The sequence below is a fragment of the Puntigrus tetrazona genome, unplaced genomic scaffold (assembly GCF_018831695.1).
Source record: "Puntigrus tetrazona isolate hp1 unplaced genomic scaffold, ASM1883169v1 S000000769, whole genome shotgun sequence".
NCBI lineage: Eukaryota > Metazoa > Chordata > Actinopteri > Cypriniformes > Cyprinidae > Puntigrus > Puntigrus tetrazona.
In genome coordinates this window covers 346,093-359,391 of record NW_025048378.1, presented here as the reverse complement: position 1 = coordinate 359,391, position 13,299 = coordinate 346,093, and the positions used below count along the sequence as shown (strand labels likewise).

Sequence of the window (13,299 nt, the reverse complement as noted above, 5' to 3'; positions counted from 1 at the left end):
CGTCACAAGTCGCCCCGCCCCCCGGCGCCCCATTTTTACGTTTTCAGCAAGCAGTACCAGAATAAACATTTTCATCGTAGCGTTTATGCTTATAGCCCGCAGCACCGCTATTCTCTTCCAGAATAAATATATTTTTACGCACATGAAAGTCGGCAGAAAAAGCGGCTCTGCACGCTATTGGTCGATCTCAGAGGTTAGAGGTCGATATGTAAATATCCAACATGGCGGCGCCCGTAGATGACATGTTTTCTCGCTGCGCGGATCCCGCTAAAGCCAGTAATCGCGTGGAGGTCCGATTTATCGACAATGTCAAGGTATGCAGAAGTCAACCCACAACAGAGACGCATAATCGGCATATGATGTAGTTCGTTCGTGTATTTATGTAGCGGTTTATCAGCGGTTATGGAGCTCGCACCCCTCCCCGATCAGCCGGCTTATCCTGATCACACGCCAGAACCTGCTCCAAAATATGCAAAACGTGACGAATAATCACATGCATGTCCTCTAAAGGGTTTTGAACGGGTTTCTCCCGTCGAACGCAAACTTTAATGCATTGTTTTATAGCCATTGTTTTTTTTTTTCCTCAGGGCAAAGGATTATTCGCGAAAAAACCCTTCAAGAAAGGTGACACCATTTTTATTGAGCAACCTCTAGTCTCGTCTCAGTTCTTGTGGAATGCCTTGTACAAATACAGAGGTGGGTATTGATTCTCGTCATCGTGATAAAGGTGTCTTAGAAGGTGTTTTCCCTTGTCAAATAAAGAAGTGTCTTTTGCGAGCCAAAGCTGCATTTGTTTGTTCGAGAACGCAGAAAAAAAGGATAATGTTTTTGAAATATTATTGCAATTTTAAACAACGGTTTTCAATCCGAGATGCGATTTATTTTTGTAACCAAAGCTGTATTTTCAGCATTACTCCGTGTCACGTTATCTCTAATATTCAGTTTTGGACACAGCTGTGCTGCTTAATATATTTTGTAACCCGTCATCTGGAAATCTTTTGTTTTAAACTCTGCTCTGCTACTCTAGTGGAGCTGAAAAAGAGGCTGTTTCTTTAAAAATTCAATGATTTTTGGAGGATCTTTTGACACTAAAGACTGGATTGATGGTGATTCGAGGGGAAATTCAGCTTAGCTATCAGGAATAAAAGATGTTTTGCAATATATTAAGGGGTGAAAATGTCAAATTTGAGTTTTTTTCGGACTAGTGTAAAGAAAACCTCCTTATTTTATAGCTTTTTATCTGTTCGTATCATTTCATTTAGATATTTTTAAAGGCTGTTTTTTTTCCTCGTATCTCCACTTCAGTAGTACTTACACTCACCACGCTTTACACGTCTATCCCCGTCTATATCCTGAAACGCCCGCGTATTGAGATTTCCCTCCGTTTAAAATTGAACTCTTAACATGTCATCAAAACCGAATTCTAGAAATGCATGCAAATTAGCTCTAAATTGCAATAACGTTTCACAGTATTACCGTTTCTTCTGCGTTTCTGATGAGCATGCGAAGCGGTGTGTGTTATGCTCTTCATGCGTGTGACACGCGGTGTTTATAATGGCTATGTTTGTGTTTCCAGCGTGTGAGCACTGTCTGCGAGCTCTGGAGACGGCCGAGGAGAACGCCAGGCGCTTGAGTGGTCTGCCGGCTCTCAGTCTGCCTCACCCCGAGCTCTGTAAAGTGCGTCCGGACCGACACCAGGCCTGTCCGCACTGTCAGGTGCTGTCACTCAACTTCTTTTCAACCTCTAGATCAGACATTGAAAGGTTTTGCACCGCGCCAGGCTTTCATAGCTCATGCGGTGTGGCTCGAGGAAGAACAAAACCCGTTTTATTTAAAGGCAATTAATGCTGATATGCATGTGGTATGAAAGTACAATTTTTAAAAGTATGCATGCATGCATGCATAAATAAAATGTGCAAAACACGCTTCAGGTTCTTTATATAGGTTTAGGGTGTGAAATATGGCCATGCATTAACGTGTCCTTTGTGCATGCTAATAAACAACTAACACGCTAGTGATATGCATGCTAGCCGATAGAGAATTTGTCCCAAAAGTAAAGTTATTCTTGTTTACTTTGTGAAAAGCCAAGATTGTGCATCAAAACCTGACGATGGACGTTTTACGGTTGCACTAAAAAACATTTTGCGTGCTAAAAAGAAAACAAAACAGTTTTTGCAACAAAAACAGGATTGTGTTTTCTTATCATAACTGTACGGGAATATCAGAAACGGCGTGATAGATGTATAATTGCATGCAAATAAATATTGCATAAATGAATGCAGTGCTAAATATGGGCATATATGCTATCAGACCTCAGCTTTAGCTAAGATATACTGATATTATGTAACCTATCTTCTTTTTATATACCAGATATCAGGTACAGGCGCTTGTGAAATATCTTTACTTAATATCCTGATGGTTTTTGGCACGAGATGAAAATGCCTCAGACGGTGTATTTAGGTCTGTTTCTGCTTTCCGACTCTTAACCAATGGCATTGCTGGCTGAAAAGTTGGCGTCTTAATGTTAAACTGAAAGTCGCGGCGACCTTCAAAAGAGGCGCTCGGGATGTAAACAGCAGGTGAAGTGAATCGGAGCAGTCCTCATTATCCGTGTGTTCTTCAGGTGATGTACTGCGGGGCTGAATGCCGGCAGGCTGCTTGGGAGCAGTATCATAAGCTCCTGTGCCTCGGACCGTCTCGCCGGGACCCCGATCATCCGCTCAACAAGCTGCAGGACGCCTGGCGGTAAACCACCTTCAAAATCACGTGCCACGACTTTATCGGCGCTTTCGTTGATTGTGTGTTAAATGCAATAATACAAAAAAAAGATCAGTAGCGAGCGTTAAAGATGCGCTTTTAGCTGATTTTTAAAATACGAGCAAGCAAGCGAATCACAAGTACATTATTTTAGAATTATTTGTTATGATCGGTGCTGGCCGGCGATTAATCTGTGTGCATTAGCTGTGAACCTGAAAAAAAAAAAAGAGAGAAAAAATATTGAAATATATATTTAAAGTTCTCAGAAAAGCATGCAACTAATCAAAAGTTGTATAAAAAAAAATATCAAATATCTTCTTCCGTACACGATCTATCCTAAAGGTATTTGGTATGAAAAAAAATCAATAACTTGTGTATTTTTGGCTAATGCTGCAAATACAGGCGTGATTTCACCCAGAAAATACTGAGCATCTTTTTATTTGATGTGCATTTTTTTCAGGAGCGTGCATTACCCCCCGGAGACCTCCAGCGTCATGATAATGGCGAGGATGGTGGCCTCCATCAAGCAGGTTGTTACTGGTCTGAATGGTGTGTGAATGATTGTCCAAGGAGGCGCGTTTCTGCCGCTCGAACGAAACAAAAATACTGGCGAGAACTGAGAGGCAAAAAAGTGATCATCATGTTTCGGATGATTTAGTCGGCGGCGGAAACGGGTTTCCGTGAGCAAGTGCGACAGAACTGAAGCGCTCTTGTTCTGTGGTCGTTCCAGGCTCAAGATAAGGGAGGCTGGCAGAGGCTGTTCTCTCACTTCTGCAGCCGCACGGCGAACGAAGAGGAGGAAATAGTTCATAAACTGTTGGGAGAGAAGTTTCAGGTGAACGCCGCCGTCTTCGTTGTTGTTACGGTCAGTGATGTCACGTGTGGAGTTCCCCTGAAGTACGGCGCTGTGTCTGTTTCAGGGCCAGCTGGGTCTGCTGCGTGATCTCTTCAGCGGCGCGCTCTACGAGGAGCGTCTCAGTCAGGTCAGTCTTCAAGGAGGTCTTTAATAAGAGCGAGTTCACCGCTGTTTAAAGGTTTTAAAATGTGTCGAAATGCCCCCCAAGATTGCATTGATTTGATCAGAAATATAGCAAAAACATAATATAAATATTTTATTATATTGCAAAAATATGTATTTTTGTGCAAAAATGTATTTAACATTTTTTTTCTTTTGAGATTCTGAATAGAAATGTAATTAATTTATTTACTTTTCTTTAATTTTACATTTTTTAAATTTAATTTTTTAAATTAAAATGCATACTTGTTTAATGCATACAAGTTGCAATAAGGTTCCGTTTGTTAAAATTAAATAACAATGAAAAAGCACGTGTTCAACTTCAGCACTCACTAGTACACTATTAAAATATTTAATATTATTTAACAGACCTGGTATTTTTTTATTACCTAACGTTAACCAGGATTAATAAATAGAGCAACAAATGAATTTCTTGTTGTTATTTAAGGCATTAACTAATGGGACGTTATTTTAAAATATCTTGCTGTACCCAGAGTTTTAAAGGGAACTTTAGGTAAGACGTGAAGTAAAAGAAGCCTGAACGAGATGAACTGAATTGAGCCTGACACTAGGGGGAGGTGTTAACTCCTGAAAACTGCTCGAGTGATGAAATGCTGCTTGAAATATGTAGAATATATCATCACTTTTCACCCGTGTGACTCCTGAAGAGTGTAATAGTGTAAATGAAAACTCATTAATAAAGTCAGCCGCGGGTACGATCTCTATCCATCATTAGCCCTTCTTAAAAAACATCAAGACACTTCTTTTTCACCGTCACCTGACCAGTTAACACTAGCTCTATTCTGTTCTATTCCATTGCATTGTTCTATTCCATTTTGTTATGTTCTATTCTGTTCTATTCAGTTGTATTATATTCTATTCCATTTTGTTCTAATCTGTTCTATTGTTTTTCATTTCCATTCTATTGTATTCAGTTTTTTTTCTATTCTATTCTTTTTGGGTCTCATTTATGCTTACTATGCTAGACTGTGCTTTTATTCCATTGTATTGTGTTCTTTTCTGTTTTGTAATGTTCTATTCAGCTGATCTATTCCATTCTATTGTAATGTATTTTATTGTGTTCTATTCTATTCCATTGTGTTGTACTGTATGTTTTTCTATTCTATTCCATTCCATTGTATTATATTCAATTTTGTCCTAGTCTATTCTGTTGACCTAGTAATTTCATTTCCATTCCATTCTATTCCATTATATTCTATTCCATTTTGTCCTAATCTGTTCTATTCTATTTTTCATTTCCATTCTGTTCTGTTCTATTCTATTCTATTCTATTCTATTCTATTCTATTCTATTCTATTCTATTCTATTCAATTTTGGCCTAATCTGTTCTATTCTGTTTTTCATTTCATTTCCATTCTATTCTATTCTATTCCATTGTATTATATTCAATTTTGTCCTAATCTATTCTATTCTTTTTTTCATTTTTATTCCATTCTATTCTATTCCATTTTGTCCTAATCTGTTCTATTCAATTTTTCATTTCCATTCTATTCTATTCTATTCTATTCTATTCTATTTTGGCCTAATCTGTTCTATTCTGTTTTTCATTTCATTTCCATTCCATTCTTGTCTTTTCTATTCCATTCTTTTCTATTCCATTCTATTCTATTCCATTGTATTATATTCAATTTTGTCCTAATCTATTCTATTCTTTTTCATTTTTATTCCATTCTATTCTATTCCATTTTTGTCCTAATCTGTTCTATTCTATTTTTCATTTCCGTTTTATTCTATTCTATTCTATTCTATTCTATTCTATTCTATTTTGGCCTAATCTGTTCTATTCTGTTTTTCATTTCCATTCTATTCAGTTTTTTTTCTATTCTATTCTATTTTTTTTCTGTCTCATTTCTGCTGACTGTGCTAGATGAACTTGTGACTCTGTGTTGGTCTGAAATCTTCTAAATGCATCACTCACGTCCGGTCTTTGTCGTAGTGGTTCACCCCGGAGGGTTTCCGCTCTCTGTTTTCACTCGTTGGGACCAACGGTCAGGGGATTGGCACCAGGTAATACGAGGAATCACTTTATTTGAGTGTGGAGTGATACTCCTCTGATCTGGTGTGTGTGTGTGTGTGTGTGTGTGTGTGTAGTTCTCTGAGTCAGTGGGTTCATGCGTGTGACGCTCTGGAGCTCCCCGTCCAGCAGAGGGAGCAGCTGGACGCGTTCATCGACCAGCTGTACAAGGACATCGACAAAGGTGATTTTTCTTCCCACATCGATCCGTCTACCCGCGGCGGCCGAATCCATCTCGGCGCTTGACGTCCGCTCCCCGAGACGCGCGTCCCGCCGCTCAGACGAAATAAACCCCCGTTTCTTTTCCTCCTTCGCAGAAACCGGCGACTTCCTCAACTGCGAGGGCTCCGGCCTCTTCCTGCTGCAGAGCTCCTGTGAGAACCGCCTTCGTTCGCTGACGTTTTCACTTTTGCACGCGGGTCGACTTCGAGAATCGAGTCGAGGCCCGTCTCCTTGCTCCGATCGCTCACAAGGCTTTTCCTGTGTTGCGCAGGTAACCACAGCTGCGTTCCCAACGCCGAGGCGTCTTTCCCCGACAACAACTTCCTCCTTCACCTGACGGCCCTTGGCGACATCGGCCCCGGAGAGGTCAGAGGAGAGCGCACGCTGGATAATAGATGCTAAGCCGAAGCTCGTAATGTTTCCGAAAGCCTTGAGTGTTTGATTGGAGTTACAGTCTGGAGTCTGAGCAGTTTTGGCAGCTTGTCAGATAGATTGAAAAGGCCTGCCTTCGCTGCTGTTCGCATCACGCCGACTTATTTCGTAGGTTTGTTTGTCTGAATCGCGTTAGCCGGCGGATTATCGGGAATTTGCAAAGGCTTTCGCTTCGAATCCGAAAAAAGGGAGCGACGAAAAATCGGCCCATGTTTTAGTCACCCTCGAGGAAGCCTGGGTGTATGCGGCTTTCTTCTTTTCGTTCGTATAGAAAACACATATTGTAGACAGTTCAAAAGTAGTCAGATAAAGTGCACATATCTATAATAAAACACAGGGGTGAATAAAGGCCTCCTGTAGGAAATTGATGCGTTTTTATAAGAGAAATATCCATATTTAGTGTAATTATTATATCTAATGTCAAATTTGTTGCATGGTGGCCGTATATTATTCTGTGCACTAATCAGTTCTGAATTGAGAAAGCTTTTTAAATTCTAGTTCAGTTGTTGAATTAGTTTTGAGATGAGCTGGCAAGCAGGGTGTGGAGTTGCAAGGAAGTAGAATGAAATGGAGAAAAATCACGAATTTCTCTGGCGAACAAGAAAAAGTTTGAGGAAGCAAGACTTTTATGCAGCATTGGGATGCGTTAAATTGTGCATTAAACACCGGCGAAAGTGACAGACAAGTTTTATATTTCAAATAAATGCAGTTTATTCGTCTGTGAGTACTGAATAAATAAAGTGCATCACATTTTGCACAAAAAAATCATATATAATATGGTTCTTGAGCAGCAAAGCAGTATATTAGAAAGATTACTGAAGGCTCGTGCGAGACCGATGCTGAATATTCAGCCTCACATCGCAGAAATAAATTACGTTTTAGCATGTATTCGCGTAGAAAGCGTCTATTTTCGAATTGTAGAAATATTTCGCAATTTTACAGATTTTGCCGGATTTCGAAATGCAGCCCGAGTTAGCGTAGCAGGCTAAAGAAGCGTGAAAAAACGTCCGTCCGGCTCCAGAAAGGACCAGATCAAATATGCACGAATAGCGATTTCAGTTCTGGTCTGCTAGTTAGCAAGCATCTGGGGAAAAAAAACGACTTTGAGGAAAATGCCGTGCTTGAACAAGATGGCCTCGTCCCATCGTTTCTGCACGGCCGAATCCCCTCGACCCGTCCTGTAAACTGCAGGAGCGCTTCCTTGTTGATCGCCCCGTGGCTTTCTCTCGTCTTTCCACAGGAGATCTGTATCAGCTACCTGGACTGCTGCCAGCGGGACAGGAGTCGTCACAGCCGGCACAAGATCCTGAGGTAAAGCAGCGTGACCCCTTGTTTAAGCATTCTGTGTGAAACTGTCCGGCTGAGTCCACCCCCGGAGATGATCGATGGCCTCGGTCCCTGGCGGCAGCAGCTCGGGGCCCGGAGAACCGCGGGGGCCTCTGGCGCGCCGCTGGGCCCCTGCTCCTCTATTGATCACTCACCTGTCAATCGCGGCGGCTCTGACCAATGAGGGTTTGCTCGGAAATCCCGCTTAATCTATATTTGCTTTATTCCTGCGAAAAGCCTGACTTCACCTTGAAAACAACCCCCTTGAATCTGACGGATATTATTTATCTTCACTTGTTAGGGAGGAAGAGTAGACCGAAAGCCCTAGCGGATTTGAACTTTTTTAATTTTTTCTTTTCAGCATCCAGTCCCTCATATATCGGGGTGTTTTCAAATTAGAAAGATTTCTGAAGGCTCGTGCGAGACCGATGCTGAAAATTCAGCTTCGCGACGCAGAAATAAATTACGTTTTAGCATGTATTCGCGTAGAAAGCGTCTGTTTTGAATTGTAGAAATATTTCGCAATTTTACAGATTTTGCCGGATTTCGAAATGCAGCCCGAGTTAGCGTAGCAGGCTAAAGAAGCGTGAAAAAACGTCCGTCCGGCTCCAGAAAGGACGAGATCAAATATGCACGAATAACGATTTCAGTTCTGGTCTGCTAGTTAGCAAGCATCTGGAAAATCGACACGTTTACCGACTTTAATCTATATTTACTTTCTTTCACTTACGATCTTTCACTTAATCTATATTTGCTTTATTCCTGCGAAAAGCCTGACTTCACTTTGAAAACAACCCCCTTGAATCTGACGGATATTATTTATCTTCACTTGTTAGGGTTGAACTTTTTTTTTTTTAAATTTTTTTAATATTCAGCATCCAGTCCATTATATATCGGGGTGTTGTCAAATTGTATTTATTTGCTTCCAGTGCTGGGTAGCAAATGTTGTCATTTAATTTAATTCTTAAAACATTAATTACTTTTTAATTTGATTACATTACACTTTAAAATGCTTGTAATCAAACTTGCCTCCCTGAGATTTTAAGGGAGTTATTTAACACGCGTTTACATTTTTCTGACTTTAGTTGATGGTCACGTCATGCAGGTGAATTAATAAAATATAAAAAAAATTTCTTAATAATAAATAACTTAATAACAATAGTTTCGGATAAGACGATAATTATCTGAGTTGCGGCTATTTGAAAATATGGAAACATTGAAGAAACATTGAGAAAATCACCTTTTAAACTTGTCCAAATGACGTTCTTGGCCATGCATATACTAATCAAAAATGACCTGTAGGACGTTTACAAAATGTCTTCATGCAACATGATCTTTCCCTAATGTCCTAATAATTTTTGTCGTATAATACAAATAGATTATTTTGACCCATGCAGTGTATTTTTGTCCATCTCTACAAATACACCTGTGTGCCGCTGTGCTCCAGAGTTGCATATAAGCTAATGCTAAGTCAGTATTGAGAAAAATAGTGATTTGTGTTTGCATTTTGTCTCTTCTAAAGCGCATCATTTCCTCCCTCTCGTTCTCAGGGAGAATTACTTATTCGTCTGTTCCTGTCAGAAGTGCGTGTCCCAGACGGACGACGCTGATCTGACGTCGGAGGATGAGGAGGAAGCGGAAGGCGAAGGAGAAACGGAGGGAGACGACATGGAGGACGAAATGACCGATGTGTGACTCCTGTTAGTTTGTGGACCCTTGTGATGTGATCCTGACCCTGACGCAGGGCCTAATATCTCCATCGTCACACTCACAGTAGCAGTACGGTTAACTGTCTGGCTGTTATAACCCTAATATCAAAGCCTATGCAAAATATAAGCGCGCTATTTTTTAACCGTGTGCTCTTTTGTCGTGATTTCCTCCACGTTGGTTTCATGTGCAAGGAAGACGTTTGAGTAGCTCCGAACAAAAACTGTAACCGGGCATGAAACACGATCTGTCTGTGCGCTCATGGGTTATATTATATAACTGTTTGATCGCTGTTTTATCACAACTCTCGGGAAACTCCGGATCGATAGTTTATCTGGCGATTTATACCCAAATAACAAATTAGACATCGGTTACTGCCGTAGCCTTCCTGAAATCTTGTCAGGAGTTAATTAAATAAAGATTATGGCAATAATAGCGGCGGTTATGTGCAATAACAAGATTTTTATTTGAGCAGAACGATCCATGATGTCTCAAAACGGCTTTAAATAAGATGTCTTAAACCAGAGAGAGAAGCGTAAGAGAGAATTGTCAGAGAAAGAAAATAATAAACGCGCACCACTGTTTTTGTTTTGCTAATTCGACCAAAATGCGGTAAAAAGAGTTATAGAAATAGCGTATAGAATACTGAATATATTCAAGTGTTTAGTATTTAAAGGTTTGGGGTAAGTAATATTTAAAAGCAATAATGATAATAGATAATTTCATGTTAGGATGCATTAAATGTTCTTTTCATCAAAGAATCACAAATAATAAGTAATATAAAATCCTGAATGTTTTTTAATAAATTACGTTTAAACTCATATTCACAAATAAATGTTTTTTTTTAAATTGTAATAATATTTCACGTTTTTACTGTAATAAATGCAACCTTGGTAAGCGTGAGAAATCATAAAAAAACGTAATTACTGCAAACGTTTTAGTCCGGTTTAGTACGCAAAATCTCTTTAGTATGCCTGGTATACAGTGGCACGTGAAAGCTGCGTCCTTCAGGCGTCTTTCGTTTTTTTTCATGCTCAGTTTAACTGTTTATTTTAACAAAAGACACCCAGAAAACCACACATCAAGAACCACATCACAAACGTTTCAATATTTGAATAATTTCACCTATTTTTGGACAAGTCATTGCTAAAACGTAACATGCATTTTATATGCTCCGTCTTATCTTGTTAAAATGATTCACGTTTTCACAGACGCAGCACAGGGTTCCCAAACTGCGTGCGATAAAGGCCACGTATTCAATGAATAAAATGTTAAGGATTATTGGAGCGATGAAGGTCGTGGTCTGGCTGCTGTAGGCCGCGGTTGGCAGTCCTTCGTTGATCTATAGCCTTTTGAAATCCGTCCTAAACAACTGGAACGGTGAAGGTAGCTTTCAGCGGCGGCGTCTGGCGTATACGGGCTGGAGCCGGCTGTCGCTCGCAGTCTTTGAAAGCCGTCCTAAATGGCTGGGACGATGCAGGCAGCGGTCGGCGTGTAGGCTGGAGTGTGCGGGAACAGATGAGGTGGGAGTGGGACGGAGCTGGACCGAATCGCGCTCACAAACTCTCTTCCACGGCTGGCTCCTTTCTGATATCTAACGCCCACTGCTCGCGATCCAATCAATTCTTGATGGATAAAATCAAGCCTCTTGTTGAATGTTCGCTTGGAAATACGGCACGTTTTGAAAGTCAAATGCGAACGCCGCTTCGTGTTGACTTTAACTGTTTCCCCGCTTCATGGCCCCCACAATACTTGGTTGTGTGAATATGCAATATTCTCTTAAACAATCAAACTGAATTGTTATTCTGACTCCATGCATGTTTTATCAACACTTGAATGTTATAAGGCACCATTTTTTTACGTCTAGTACGGATTCAGACATCAAAACATAAACTGCTTTACTACCAAAACCGTGGTTAAACTATGAGCAGTGTAGCAAAACCGTGGTTAATTTGTGCTCGCCATGCTTTAACCGTACCGAACTCGTTTTATTCGGTTTTTTGGTTTTAGTTTATTTTCCTAAGGAGAGCGCTATACTATACAAGGGCACACATGCTAAGACACGTCTCTGCCAATATCCAGCAACTTCTAACCGTCCCTAGCAATAATCTTGATCTGTTTGCATTGAAAAAACGCATATGCCGGTTAGGTACGTTTTGATACTGGTTTAAGCTCGTCGGACCAGTTCGGGACCAGCTGTGGACCATCTTAAACCAGCATCCCGATCTTAAAACATACTTAACCAGCATATCCTGTTTTTTTTTTCCAGCCACCGATGCCAAACCTACGCCCCTTCGAATAAACTGCTCGTTTACTGGTTTATCTGTTTCAAACATTACTAAGTAAACACGCCTCTATTTAGCATGCTGTAGAGCTGCCGCTAAAACGGAAGTTCAAAGCTAAAGATGTCTGGGCGCTTGTTTTTCTGATGCACGAGGTCTAAAACGGCAAAATTCGGTCGGCCGAGTGGCGTCATCTGCCGGTAAAGACTTGCGTGTGATTAGGTGAAATCAGGTAGCATTGGCTTTGCCATTATCCAATCACGTCTGACGTCCCGCGGCCAATTCACCTGCTGTTTGTCGTCGCAATTGTATCAGTTGTTCAGCAGTCTGGAGTGCTGTGCTAATCTCACTGATGGCAGATCTGTCGTGAGTAAGCGCTGCCGTCCTAGTTGCCAAGCTGATGAATTTTGCCCCACAATTCTCTGTTTGATGTAGAGTGAAGACGATCTGCCATGTTGCAGAAAGTATGAAAATCCTGGCAATCCCATTTTATACCTCTTGTCATAATCCTCCAGTTTTTAATACTCTCATCCTCTGTTTATGAAATTCATCTCGCAGCTCTCGCACTTCTCGCTCTCTTCTCTTCACGGATGATGTTATTGACAATTTCTATGTGTCCTCCTCATCAGACACATCTGCCAAAATAATTAAACATTTAGTGGAGCAGACTCTAAATAAAGCGGATTCGGGAATGTTTTCCGAGCAAAACTAAACATAATGACAGATAGAGAGTCTCCTGGCTTTGAAGATCGCAAATAAACTGTTTTAGCTGTGTTTTAATGGCGCTTGCGACGAGGGAAGCGTCTCCGTTACTGCTGCTTGCGCTGGGATTTGAACAAGCCCGTAACTTTAGTGAACTTCGGCGTTTTTGTATTTGGCACATGAATTATACAAATTGGGAGGGGGGTTGTTTTGAGGAGAAGGGTGCCATTTCATTTATGAATTATGCATTCTGACTGGCTGAGAAAATAAATGGCCGAAAAAACATTTGCAGACCAGAATATCAGTCTTTAATACAGAAAATCACCTTCGCAAGCGTTCTGTAATCTGATAGAAACGCTCTGAACACCTTAGAAGCCGCATAGCATGATGCTAAAGCACTAGGAACGACTTGGCAATCATGCAGTAATTTGATAAAAAAAAACTTTGCACACTTCAGAAACCGTGTCGTGTAACGCTGAAAAACAAATGACTTTAAACACCTTGGCGATTGTGTAGTAAGAGGCTAAAACGCTCAGAATGAATTAGCAAACACGCAGTACGCTGAATAAAGTGCTTTGAACATCTTAGCTAAATGCTAACACACTGTAATCAAATAATTTAGAGCACATTAGCCAACGCATAACAGCATGATGTGCTAAGAAACATCTTAGCATCCGTATAGGCCACAGATTAGCAAACGCACTGCAACATGCTAACAATCGGTTATTAATGCGCTAAAACACTTAGCAAACGGTGATGGTGTGGTTGGTTTGCCATGAAAAGCCAGTTAATCTTGCTGTGAAATCAAATTAGGTTTCTAT

At 40.6% G+C, this 13,299-nt stretch overlaps 1 protein-coding gene across 1 annotated transcript; it reads left to right on the top strand.

Moving 5' to 3' along the window:
- The first annotated feature begins 84 nt into the window (after window positions 1-84).
- On the top strand, window positions 85-9,639 carry smyd5 (SMYD family member 5). Its single transcript, XM_043233203.1, has 13 exons — window positions 85-314; window positions 588-696; window positions 1,577-1,716; window positions 2,624-2,745; window positions 3,218-3,287; window positions 3,488-3,592; window positions 3,678-3,740; window positions 5,730-5,800; window positions 5,885-5,991; window positions 6,125-6,181; window positions 6,301-6,395; window positions 7,702-7,772; window positions 9,338-9,639. The coding sequence occupies exons 1-13, from the start codon at window positions 222-224 to the stop codon at window positions 9,480-9,482; spliced, it is 1,248 nt and encodes a 415-aa protein (XP_043089138.1). The 5' UTR covers window positions 85-221; the 3' UTR covers window positions 9,483-9,639.
- Window positions 9,640-13,299: the final 3,660 nt, after the last annotated feature.